The sequence below is a fragment of the Taurulus bubalis genome (genome assembly GCF_910589615.1).
Source record: "Taurulus bubalis genome assembly, chromosome: 1".
NCBI classification, from domain to species: domain Eukaryota; kingdom Metazoa; phylum Chordata; class Actinopteri; order Perciformes; family Cottidae; genus Taurulus; species Taurulus bubalis.
Window position 1 is genome coordinate 34,342,491 of NC_136589.1, and position 12,832 is coordinate 34,355,322.

The following is a 12,832-nucleotide window of genomic DNA, read 5'->3' on the forward strand; positions in this document are numbered from 1 at the left end:
TCTGAACTTTATCAGGTCCATAGAAATATGCTTGCCTTAGCCACTTGTACTATTGTTTTAAACTTGGACCACCAAAACAGCAGGTCGCTAATGAATTCAAGCGTTAAATGGACATAATCCGGTCGGCCTTGTCACAGACTGACGTGCATTTGAATATCAAACTCTCTGATCTTCTACAGGTTAAAAGACTTAACTCCTCCGGGAGTCAATGCCTCTGACTGGCTGACAGATAAAACCGGTCCTGCACAAGGCTGCAGCTGATTGGCTGTTGGCAGGGCAACCAGTTCAAAGCGCTGGACCGCTGGCACCAGAATTAGGGCCTCTGAGAGTGATGAGACAGATTTCACCTAAAAAGCACGATCATTATTCATGCACTTCAGGTTCACGCGCACCTCCTCACGTCCCCCCCCCCGCCCCCCCTCTTTTAACCGAGGGTAAAGAGAGTCACCGACTTCATTTTATCCGGGAGCTAGCAGCCACAGACAGACAGGGGTACCGTGGCCCCAGCAGCAGGAACTGGTTGCTCTGCCGCCCCGAGCACCAGCACACTGACCCACATCGCCACAGGACTCTTTAGAAATAAACCACCCAACTCTTAATGGAGGTTCCAAAATACAAGAGGAAAAACAACATGTCCCCTGTCCTCTGTGACAGTGACAGTTAAGTGACAGCGCTCGATGACCACATGAGGAGAAAGCGTGGTCAAAAAATCCATTTCCAGCCCTCCTTAGAAAATATTGTGAAGCATTTATGGTTGTGATTAGAACAAGGTTGTTAAGTTAAGTGTTATTATACATTATTTGTGCGTCACTGTAAGGAAAGATATGTCTTCCATTGACGGACGTCTTTCTTTTCATTATTTTTTATGATGGACATATCAATCTTATTTAATCTGACACACTATAATATGTCCATTTTCTCAATTATAGTATTTGACTGCGATACATCAGTATTACAAGGACCTTGAGTCCTTGCGCAACATCATGATGTACAACCACCTGTGCTCTTTTTTGGTGTTACATGACAAGTTTCAGTCATTCCCATTAGCTTCGACTGACAGAAAACACTTAACCTGTCGGAAATAACCCCAGAATGACCCCTGAACACCAGCAAATGCACCGTAACACAATCAGACCCACACTTGCCATTTGCCCTTGAGCCAGATGTGGGCAAAGTTCAGAAGACACGCGTGGATTAGACACTTTGGCGGGAGAAAAGGGAGACAGTGATGCATCTTGTCAGGACGCAGCATACTTACGGTTTCCCCGGAGTCTGCTTGCCTCCTCTTTTTTTCTTCTTCTCTCCTCCTCGGGCTTCGGATTCAAAACCGTCAGCTGTGTCCCTCCATTGTGCCTTGGCGGAAACAATGACTGATATAAAGAGTCACACAGCTACAGGTTGCAGCGCACGCTCAATCGATGATGTGATCGGGCAGAGGATGACTCCAGGGCAGTCAGTCACACTTCTCTCCGCCGGAGAGGAGAATCTCAGTAGATCCCAGAAACTGGCCCGTTGCAATCCCTACAGCGCCGCGCCAAAGTTGTCAACACGGCGCGTAATTACCGGTTTTGCGCCTCCAGAGCAGCGCACAGCTGCTGACTGGCTTTGGAGACCGGGAGCGACAATAGCCAGCCGTTGGATAGCGCGGCTGCATGGGATTGCGAGGGAAAGAAACTCTATGACAAGACGCTACAGTCTCCTCGTCGGCTCTAGCTGAGGTGGGAGGGAGACAGCGGGGTACCGGGTGTCGTGTCCGTGATGCAATGCGGGTACTGTCAGTGCCATTGCCCGCAGTTTTCTCTTTGTGTGCCGAAATCCAGGCGCTCCGTTCATCCTCTGCGGAGCCGTGGCGCACATTCGTCTCACTTAACGGCGCACGGGATTGTCTGCAGAGGTAGAAGTGGGCTTGGAGGGGGAACAAGAAAGCATGTGTTCAGTGTTCAGTGTTCTCTCTCTCTCTTTCCCTCTCTCTCTCTCTCTCTCTCTCCCCCCTCTCCCTTCTATGTGACAACACGCACTCTGGGCTCTAATATTAGAAGGCATGCGTCTTAATCATGGCACACGTACACGGCTTGGGCGCAAATAGAGGAGGGCAGCGTCTCAGTCAGTGTCCAGGCGGGGGTGATGGGGTTGAGCACGTGTGTCTAAAATGATGATGGATGGTGCATTACTTTTATGGTTTCTCTTATCCGTGTCTTTGACAGTTAGTATACCTCCTCAACAATACCTCCCCCCCCCCCCACTCCCAAATATGGCAATTGAATTGGAGGGTCACCACGTCTTCCAGCTGCGCCCGGGCATCACAACCTGATGGATGATTTGTTTGTATCCGGTTAAAGACCGCTTGATCCCTCCTTCTCCTGGGCGAAGGCCATTAAAAGATCCTTGAAAGGGCAATCACGTTGGCAGTGACTACACCTCGTCTTCCCTGCAAAGACCACAAGACTGTTAGAATACGTGAAGCAGCTTAGTCAAAAAATATAAGTGTGATTATATTCCCCCCCCCCCTAAAAAAGTTATGAAATAGAAAAATCTTGGCACAATTTGGACCCTTATAAGCTTTTGTGAACCGTAATGTGAAAAGCAGTCTGGCTTGCACATTACCTTCTACAGTGTGGATTTTCCCTTAATCCCATAAAGACAATTTTCCAAAGCACTGCCTTACAGACAGTTAAAATCATCACAGGCAGGATAGCCACCATGTGCACACACCCACAAGCTATGTGTGGGCTGTGTATACTGTACCTCCCTCTGACACTCATTTTGTGAATGATATGAACCCAAGCTACTGCTATTGGCCGGAGCAAACCTTGACAAAAAGTAGATACCCTCCGGCAGTAGTGACCAGATTCAATGTCAGCTGTGTAAATGGAGTCTTTCACAATAATAAATGATTAACCTTTTTGTCAGCAAGCACGCTGTTCGCTCAACACTCCGAAAGTCAACTGTGGCCCAATGACAAGCTAAATAGTCCGGCTAATATCAATGAGATGCCATTTTCGGTCTGTAACATTTTGTCAGGAAGTTGGAGCGCATCCTGCTCTCAGGCTAGATAACACTCACACGTCCCACTACTGAATGAGAAAGTGGGAAATCAAGTGGTGAGAAGACAAAAAATGGACGAACAGCTCCTCTAACAGCGGACACGGGGCATTTTCCACCTGGCACATTTCTTAATGGAACAAATGTGGATTCCTTGGGAGCGGCCGAGCAGGGCATGGCTTTAAGCAGTGAGTAGTGAGCCTCAAAAGAGTGACTTGTGAGAACTGAATGCACTTGTTATGAGTCGAACAAGCATGGTTTGTAACGCCTCAGCTTCAGCGTGTGTTTGCGTGTTCGTCCAGGACTCCTGCTGCTCTGTATGGTAGCCTCGGAAGTCTGGGACGCTGAGACCAACCCCATAGAATTTGTGTGTAATAAGGGCACCAGGAGGGCTATGAATATCGTGGCTGAGATGGAGAGTGCGCTGGTGAGGATATGGCTGTCACCCATCTATTTTTTTTTACATGTCTGCTCCAGCTGAAGTGATGCATCTAATCCTCCCGCCTGTCTGTTATACCTTTAGTCTCCCATCAGTCTGTCTCTCTGTAGTGCACCCATTTGTCCGTCTTCTGTCACCTGTCTCCTCCGTATCTCCTCCGTTGCAGAGTGACTGTAACGGCTCCACAAACCTCTCCACAACGGTTCAGCTTCCATGTACTGAGCTTCATGTAGCATCTTGGGAAAACAAATCAGTATGTTGGCAAGTCCAAAAGCCTTTACCACAATGGTTTTCTTATTTGCTTACTATTGGTCTGAGTGATTTATCATTTTTTAATATCACCTTCTAAAAACAAATTTAATTGCCTTTCTTTTTCTGTGTGTGTGTGTGTGTGTGTGTGTGTGTGTGTGTGTGTGTGTGTGTGTGTGTGTGTGTGTGTGTGTGTGTGTGTGTGTGGCTTACCGCAGCACCAGGAGAGGAGAGGAGACATAGTTGCATCATTGAGGCTTCTTCTCGAAGGCGTGAAGGTTGTAAGGGTCCCAAGCCAGCCAGGATGTGCCGCTTCGCTACTGCAGAGACTGAAGAACAATGTCAACAACTACCTGCTCATTTTTACGCAGCTTCAGCTGAGTGTACGCAGCAAACAAACTGCATGCAAACAAGTGCACACGCGCTGATTTTGGTGATTCGTTGTTCAAAAGAAGTGTACATGTCGAGGTTACAGTTGCCATAAATGATTGGCAAAGTTTCTGGATGTCTTGGTAACTTGAAAACATATCAATTTCTACTATTCAAAGTAGAGGAGCTCCCATATGCACATTCGCATAGACAATGAAATGCTTTTCAAAAGCCGCTTGTAAAAATCGTTATCGTCTGGATGCCTTTTGACCCGTAAGCCACCGAATTAAAGCTCACCAGGCTCAGTCTGTCTTCTTCACCACTCACACACAAACACAGCCAAGAAACAGTAATCAGTGTGTCGATGAACATTCACACAAACTAAGTGAAAACGTGTTGATGGGCTTCTCTCTGGTTTGCATCGGGTTCAGAGGCACTATCAGTTTCCTCTGGTGTGGACATTTCCTGCTTTCACATACTTCTGTGGTTTTCTGGAGTGGCTGTACCCTGAGAGTGATGATGTTATGTTGTGTGACCCCCAAGCCTTCCTTCCTCAGGACAAGAAGAAGATAGCGATGCATACTTTCCCAGTGAGACACAGTGCAAGATGGATGTCCTGTGATCTCTGTGTTTACATAATATCCTAAGTTGATTTGTGGAATACTGACAATAATCAGTTTTTATAAGTGCTTATCTAAGTTAAAAATTACATTAAAAAAAATCTGCGTTGGGGATTGGAGTGTAATTTCTAGCCTCTTTCTTATGTTCATGTTCTTTCTGTCTCATTTTTAAAACTGTGTTCTTTGTTGTATTTTCTGTTTGGACCAGCAGGGGGCAGTGGTGAGTCCAGCACTGTATTGTGTTCCTCGAAGCACCCAGAGTCTGAGCACAGTCCTGTTGCACTACAACAGACTGATCTCAGGCAAGGTGGAGCGGTTCATGGTTAACCTCGGAGACAGGTGCATTTCCCGGTGACACAACTTCAGGGGACAGTCCTTCACACACTGGGGGATGAGTTTAAAATGGGGCACCTAATGCAAGGAAGGAACCCCAACCAGAGGAAAACATTCAGTGTTCTGGACAATCTCCTCAGCTTGTCGAGTTTCTCAAATTTCTAACTTGTCAAAATGCTGCTTTTGCTATAGTGTGACGTGTAGACTCTTTTAGAGTAAAAATAAAAGATACATACTTCTCTGTTGGCCATTAATAAAATATTTTGAAATTAATGAATTAAGAGGAAGTAAAAGGAAAGGAAAAACAGCAACGTGTCTGCAACGATGAGCATCATGGAAGGCAGTTTTTTTTAATCATTCTACATAACATTTGCAAGGCTTTACAGGCTTTATTGAATTGAAAGCTCATAGAACCAAATAGAAGCCTACAATCTGCGGAAAGGCATTTTTATACTTTGTAGCCCACACACAACTTCTCCATGTCTCCACTAGTCAACGTATACTTGCTTGGATTCAGGTGTTCATGCCAGACTTGCTTGTGGATGAAAACTCACAGCCCATGTTCAGTCCCAAAACAGTTTTTTTAAATGTATTTTCAATTTCATTCTGGTTTTCATGCAAATACTGCAGTCCTTGCACAAAAACAAATCAAAGATACTTACTGAAGAATAATGCAGAAATTAAATGTATTCTCAATGCACTTTTAAATTTGCTGTAGATATGTTTATGCTTTTTTCTAAGTCAGGAAAGGCATCTTTGTGAATTTCTGTATGTTGCTATCCAGATTTTGCATTTAAGATGACGTTTGTACGACATGATATATATGTGAATACTGTTTATGATACAAAACCTTTGCAATATAATAGACAATAAACTCTGATTTCCTACTGCCACATGTATTTCATTTATTTTAATATATATACTTTTCTTCTTCTTCTTTTTTTGGTTAACATTAGTTAGTAAGTGGTTAACGTTAAGTGTTTGTAGGTATATATATATATATATATATATATATATATATATATATATATATATATATATATATATATATATATATATATATATATATATATTGTGTGTGTTACCATTTAGTGCTATCACCAGATTTAAACAAAGTAGCCAGTGGATCAATCAAGGAGAACCTGTCACTGATTGGATGAGCCCAATGCAGGAGACCACGTCATTTATTTAATTAGCGAACAGGTGAGCAATCCGTCATCTACTGCAGGAGGTGAGGAACCGCGCGAAAGATAATGGCGACTACTCGACGAGCTGGACTCCGATTCGGGTGTTAGACAAGTGTCTGACTGAGCACGTGCGGTTGAAAACTGTGCTTTTCAGGTGACGCCACCGAGCTGTTTTACCGTTAATTGAGTTGCCGCGAGCTTGACCACCATGTCGGAGAAAACTCCTCTACTGCATTACCGACTCACCAGCAGCAACAGCCCGCAGGACAAAGATGAGTCCACTCACAGCAAGGAGGGCCGAGACGGCCGCCGGTCCAAGGACAAGACCGCGACCGCCCGGAAGCTCGGGGTTGTGTTCGGCGTGGTCACCCCCACTGTCCTGTCCATGTTCAGCGTCGTTGTGTTTCTCCGAATTGGTGAGTAACGTGAGAGGAGGGCAAAACACTTTAATCTTAAATATGAAAGTATTTCCTTATACACAATTCTCAAAAACAAGGTCCAAGTTGGTTGAAAATAAGCCTTATGAATCATACAATGACTCAGTTTCCCAGGACCCATGGCGACATCCTTAGTTTGAAACAGTACTGTCCTAAACCAAAGCTATTCAGTTTACAACAAGTAACTTTATGCAAAGCAGTAAACTCTCTAAGCGTCAGGTGTGAAGGTTACAAGGGATTAGACAATTCTCTCCTCTCTTGCAGGATTTGTCGTGGGTCAAGCAGGGCTCTACCAGTCCATTGCCATGTTCCTAGTGGCCTACTTTATCATCACGATGACAGTGCTTTCCATCTGTGCCATCTCCACCAATGGGGCTTTAGACGCTGGAGGTGCCTACTGTATCCTTTACTGCAACTCTGCTGGTCGTTAGAACATTTATGACATCTTCCAGTATGAATGAAGAAAAATTAAAATATACTGGGCTGTGAATACATGTGACTGTCGGCTGTAATGACCGCAATAAATATTGTTAGCCATAACCCATCACTTGCTACCGTTATGAATATACATGTAATGCATGTGTTCATATTTCCTCATTGCATGCTTTGAAACTTTTCCTAGAGCAGATTGTCTCCTACATCCCTTTCATGTTTTACTTTATTCTTATGGGTAAAGGGGTCAAAAAATGTTTGCATGATTTGCATTCCTTGTTATTGAATTCATGCTTTGTTAAAATGTTTATTTATATGAATTCTTGAAATCATTTAGATATTAAATTAACTTAGTAAATTACCCAAAAATATATAAATATTTTTAAAATATAACCTAATTACCTTTGCTTCCCACCTGATGGCGTTCTGAGGCCGACCAGTGAAGCCCGGCCCAGTGGTTGAGTAGCTGGGCCCTGAGACGTATGCTGTAGCTTGAAAGCCTCACTTGGGTGTCAGTCTGTGATTAAGCTTGACTAATGGATTGAGGAAAAAAAATGTCCCTGCTTTCCCACCAATGGCACAGGTTCCTCCTTGGTGTAAATCTGACCCTTTTTTTTTTTTTTTTTTAAAGAGAGTGTCCAGTCTTGGTTTACATTATAAGTCTGGAATCCCTCAACTTGGCTCTCTAGACATGATCAGCCGAGCCCTGGGTCCAGAGTTCGGCGGCAGCATTGGGATCATGTTTTTCTTTGCCAATGTGTGCGGCAGTGCTCTCTATGTTTTAGGTCTGGTTGAGGCTGTCATGTCTACCTTTGGCATTCCAGAGGGTAAGACATTAGTTCATTACGTCTTGGCCTTTTGGGTGTTTTGATGTATTACTCAACCCTATTTTACCGTCACCTAGAGGGTGCTGTGGCAGGTCCCCATCAGGTGTTGCCCTCCGGATACTGGTGGTCTCTGCTGTATGGCACAGTCTTGCTCTTCCTGTGTTTCATTGTCTGCTTGGTGAGAATTCATTGGCTTTATTTGAATTTATTTTTAGCGGTCTGCTTATCTTTGGCTCATACAAAAATAAGTTTTGTGATTTATTTTTCTGATATGGTTTGCTTTACTAAACCATTTAGAATAAAATCACTTTTTAAGCCCCAGCTGGTAGCCTGTAAATTGAGATGCACCGATACAACTTTTTCAGTCCAGATAATGATACTAAATCTAACTGGCTTGTCATTACAGGTAGGTACCCACATCTATGCAAAAGCCACCTTTATTATCGTCATCATAGTCACGGCAGTTTTGGTTACCATCTTCATCAACTTTTTCATTGTGGGGCCCATCGTGGTGACTCTGCCACATAGTTCTGGTCTTAACAGTACCAGCGTGAGCACAGCCAATTACACTGGCTTCAAGCTCCACACCTTGAAGGGCAACCTATTGCGTAAGTAAAACAAAAAAATTGTCTTTGATTATTTAAGCAAGAGATACTGAAAATGTACTTAACATGCTTGATATCCGTTTGTATTGGTGATCCCTGATGTGTATGAATGAACAAGCCTCCCGTCTCGCGCCTTCTAGCCAGTTACACAGTGGACTACACCACTGGTGCCACAATGAGTTTTGCCACAGTATTCGCTGTCATGTTCAATGGCTGCACTGGGATCATGGCAGGTTCCAACATGTCGGGTAAGATGTTTCAATAAATTAATTAAATTATGCGCAAGCAAATTCCAGAACTTCAATAAGGTGTTTAATAAATTTTGTAATGTTGAATTTTTGTTGTGATTTCCAGGCGACCTGAAAAACCCCAGCTATTCCATCCCAAGAGGAACGCTTGCAGCTGTTCTGACAACATTCATCACTTACAATCTGCTTAGTCTGCTGGCTGCATGGTCCTGTGACCGGTTAGTGCCACACACACACGCACGGACGGACAAAGTATGGGACAAATGACCTCAAAGAAATTAACATCACAAATACTGCTTTGGTCAATTAATAATTTAATGGAGGATTTTTCACAAGCGTTGATCATTCCTGCTTTTTATTTTTTATTTTAAGCGATTGAATATCTGTTTATTTGGATTTGTTTTGTTAGTACACCCACATTTTAATCACTGTACGTCTACTAACAGTTAGTCTTTAAAATGTCCATTATCCTTAGTCCCCTCCTCAAAAAAGACTACAATTTCCTGGGAGACATCAATATATGGCCGCCCCTCGTGACTATTGGGATTTACTCCTCCACCATGTCTGCCGCCATGAGCAACCTGATAGGAGCCTCCAGGATCCTGTACGCTCTGGCCAAAGACGACCTGTTTGGTGAGATTTTTGCCTCCTGTCCACAACATTAGGAATTTCATGAAAGGGTAGCAAATTAGTATTTGTTTATTGGCAGTGGGGTTTAATCTGATGTGGCTTTTCAGTAGTAAAAATTATTTAAATACTAATTTTGCTTTTTTAGGTTATTATTGGGGCTAAATAGTTGATCCAGAATGTATATGAAAGAATATCCAACTCCAGCTGGTCTTGTACAAAGCTGAGTCAACATTTAATATTCCGCCATCTGTTGAAAGAGGCCTCCCATCTCAAATGTGAGAAATTGACACTTTATTAATTTCATCATGTCTTGTTATCCAAGTGGAGGCATGTTAATTTGAAAGCATCGTTTGACAACAGATGGCTTGCAGTGTTGACTTTCTCTGAAGAGAAAAAATCCTCTGTTTGGCTCAAGGACAAGTTTAGGATGAGTCGGTTGTTTATCTGGTTTAATACCATGAGCAATAATGGAGTCACTTTTGGTATGTTTTACATCTCTACAGGTGGTGTGCTGGCTCTGGTGAGGAAAACGTCTCTGAGTGGGAACCCCTGGGCCTCGGTGCTTGCCTCTTGGCTGCTTGTACAGGTTGTCTAGTGCACTGCATCTGACGGTTTAACCTTTAAAACGTTTAAAATCTAGCCATTTACACCCTAATGGTTTGTCTTTATTTGTTCCTGTTTTGCTTTCTGCTACATATGTGTAACAGGAAGCATCTCATTTTCATTAATGAGAGATGAAGTGGACAAAGTTGAAACATGGTTGGAATTGTAGTTGAATGAGATCTAGGCAGCACAAGAATACAAATATTGGTTAGATGTGGAAGCCAAATTAATGTTCATTTCTTCCACTAGGTTGTGCTGTTTGCTGGTAAATTGAACAACATTGCTAGTATTGTAACCATCTTCTTCCTGTTGGTCTATGCTGCTGTGAACCTGGCCTGTTTGGCTCTCGAATGGGCTTCTGCACCAAACTTCAGGTACGTTGCAGGATACTGTCAGGCTTTCTGTGTTGGCTTTCATTTGCACAATCGCAGTTGAAAGTACATTTTTCTTCCATATTCTGTCATAATCTTTTTTTCTTCCCTTTAGGCCCTCATTCCGATGCTTTACATGGCATACCTGCTCTCTGGGCATTCTTGGTTGCCTGGTCATGATGTTCCTGATCAATGCAATTTATGCTTTTGCCAGCATAGCCTTTATGCTGCTGCTGTTGATGCTTATCCATTACCTCGGTCCCATCAGCAACTGGGGCTACATCAGTCAGGCTCTCATCTTCCACCAGGTGTCACAAACGAGCCCTCTGTCTCACTGAAGCAAAAGTATGATGCAAGTTTGCACAAATTATGACACCATCACATCTTTATTCACTCAGGTACGCAAGTACCTGTTGATGTTGGATGTGCGTAAGGACCATGTGAAGTTCTGGAGGCCCCAGCTGCTGCTGATGGTGGCAAACCCTCGTAGCTGTACAAATCTCATGACTCTCATTAATGACCTGAAGAAGAGTGGCCTTTTAGTACTGGGACATGTACAGTTGGGTTTACTGGGTAAGAATTGTCATTGGTCATACTAAAGCCAAAATGGCTTTTTAAACTTGAGTAGCTATAGCCTTTTTCTTAAAGTATAGCTTAAAATCAGTTCCAATAAATTCTAATGTTAAAATGGAAAATGTGCATAAACTTTTTAACCATTCTTGCAATGTAAGCCACATCTCTAAATATGTGATCAGTCATACTTTCAGCAAAATATACCCAGACACACCACAGCCTTTTGCTTACAGGGATTTGTTGGTAACTTGCAAACACTGAATTAGATGGTTCTCTTTCCAACACATTTGACATTTTCTCTTGTGTGGTTCTGTAGATGGGTTGCCCTCTGATCCTCTGCCGAGCTGTTATGACTCCTGGCTTTCCCTAGTGGACCATCTAAACATCAAGGCATTTGTCAACCTTACCCTGGCCGACTCTGTCAGACATGGAGTTCAGAACCTGCTTTTCATCACTGGGTTTGGTAGGCAAGTTTATATTGCTGCTGTATGAGGATATTATTTACAGTTCTGTTCCAAAATGCACATTTCATACATTTGTTTGCATCTAGGCGGAATGAGGCCAAACACCCTTGTCTTGGGATTCTATGACGACTGCACCCCTCAAGACGCCCTCCAGGGTAAAATTCTGCTGTCTTCAGGACCTGGCCTAGATGCAGCGTCTCCGTCCGCAGACCCCCGAGAGGAATGGTCTCCCTTCTTCCCCAATGTGCGGTGTGCTGAGGAACTCAAAGACCTTCCAGAAGAGGAATATGTGTCTGTCATTGCAGACGCTGTAAAAATGGGGAAGAATGTGATACTGGCTCGTTACTTCAGCCAGTTCAACCGCGAGGAGGTCTTGGAGTCGAGCAGGAAGATGGGGGGCCACAGAAGCATGACGGGACCATTTGTTGATGTGTGGCCTCTGAATCTGCTCCGACCAGACAGCCGCGGATACGTAGATATCTGCTCACTGTTCCTACTGCAGTTGGCCTGCGTGCTTAAAGAATCCCGTGCCTGGAGCCATGCGAGACTCCGCCTCTTCCTGTGTGTGGAAGCTGGTTGCAGTGTGACTGTAAAGGAGGAGGGGGAGAAGAAGCTCCGGGTGATGCTAAAGAAGCTAAGGATTTCAGCTAAGGTGCAGATAGTAGCATGGGACCAGGTGGTGGCGCTGCATTGGCAGAGACGACAAGGGGGAGAGAGTCTGGTAGAGTCTGCACACACTAATTATGATAGGAGACCAGAGGCAGATGAGCAGGACGATGGCATCCAAATGTTTCCTAACAATGATGCTCTGCTGACAGACGAGTATATCTGCGCTGTCAACAGTCTGATTCGCAGACACGGCATCCCTCAGCCTGCTGTGCGCTTCCTGTATTTGCCCCGGCCCCCAGCAGACACCAGGCGGTATCGTGCCTACCTGCACCAGGTGGCCGTGTTGAGTCGAGACCTGGGCCCAACATTACTCATTCACGGGGTCACTCCTGTGGTCACTACTGACCTCTAAATTTTACTCGGAACTCTTAATCCATCAATGGCCCTGATCTGATATTATTTGACTGCCATTTCTTTCCACCTGTAATTTAAGTCATCGACCACAACGAAGACCTGACCAAACCAGAGTCATGCCCACACTCTGTATTTATACAGTTTGTCTGCCTTGTGTTAGAAATAACTTTTAGGGGAAATGGATATGATGACCTCAAGTTTACTTTTGTTGGATATTGAAAAGTATGTGTTGGGTGAAAGGGGGGACAGTCCTTGCAGCTCCCTTGTAGATGAAATCACATTATGTATGTTAGGAAAATGCTCTGAACCACGTATTTGTGAAAATACTGTTTTGGACTCTGACTGCTCTTGAACATTTTTGTACTTGTAAAAAATGAATT

General features: G+C 43.9%; 1 protein-coding gene across 1 annotated transcript; it reads left to right on the forward strand.

Moving 5' to 3' along the window:
* Positions 1-6,447: 6,447 nt before the first annotated feature.
* Positions 6,448-12,450, forward strand: LOC306747363 (solute carrier family 12 member 9-like; the record flags this gene model as incomplete). Its single annotated transcript, XM_079230419.1, has 14 exons — positions 6,448-6,655; positions 6,941-7,075; positions 7,798-7,935; positions 8,013-8,113; positions 8,342-8,543; positions 8,681-8,788; positions 8,895-9,006; positions 9,264-9,421; positions 9,922-10,004; positions 10,271-10,395; positions 10,508-10,700; positions 10,791-10,965; positions 11,282-11,428; positions 11,516-12,450. 14 exons carry the CDS (start codon positions 6,448-6,450, stop codon positions 12,448-12,450), a joined length of 2,820 nt encoding a protein of 939 aa, XP_079086545.1.
* Between the last annotated feature and the right edge of the window lie 382 nt (positions 12,451-12,832).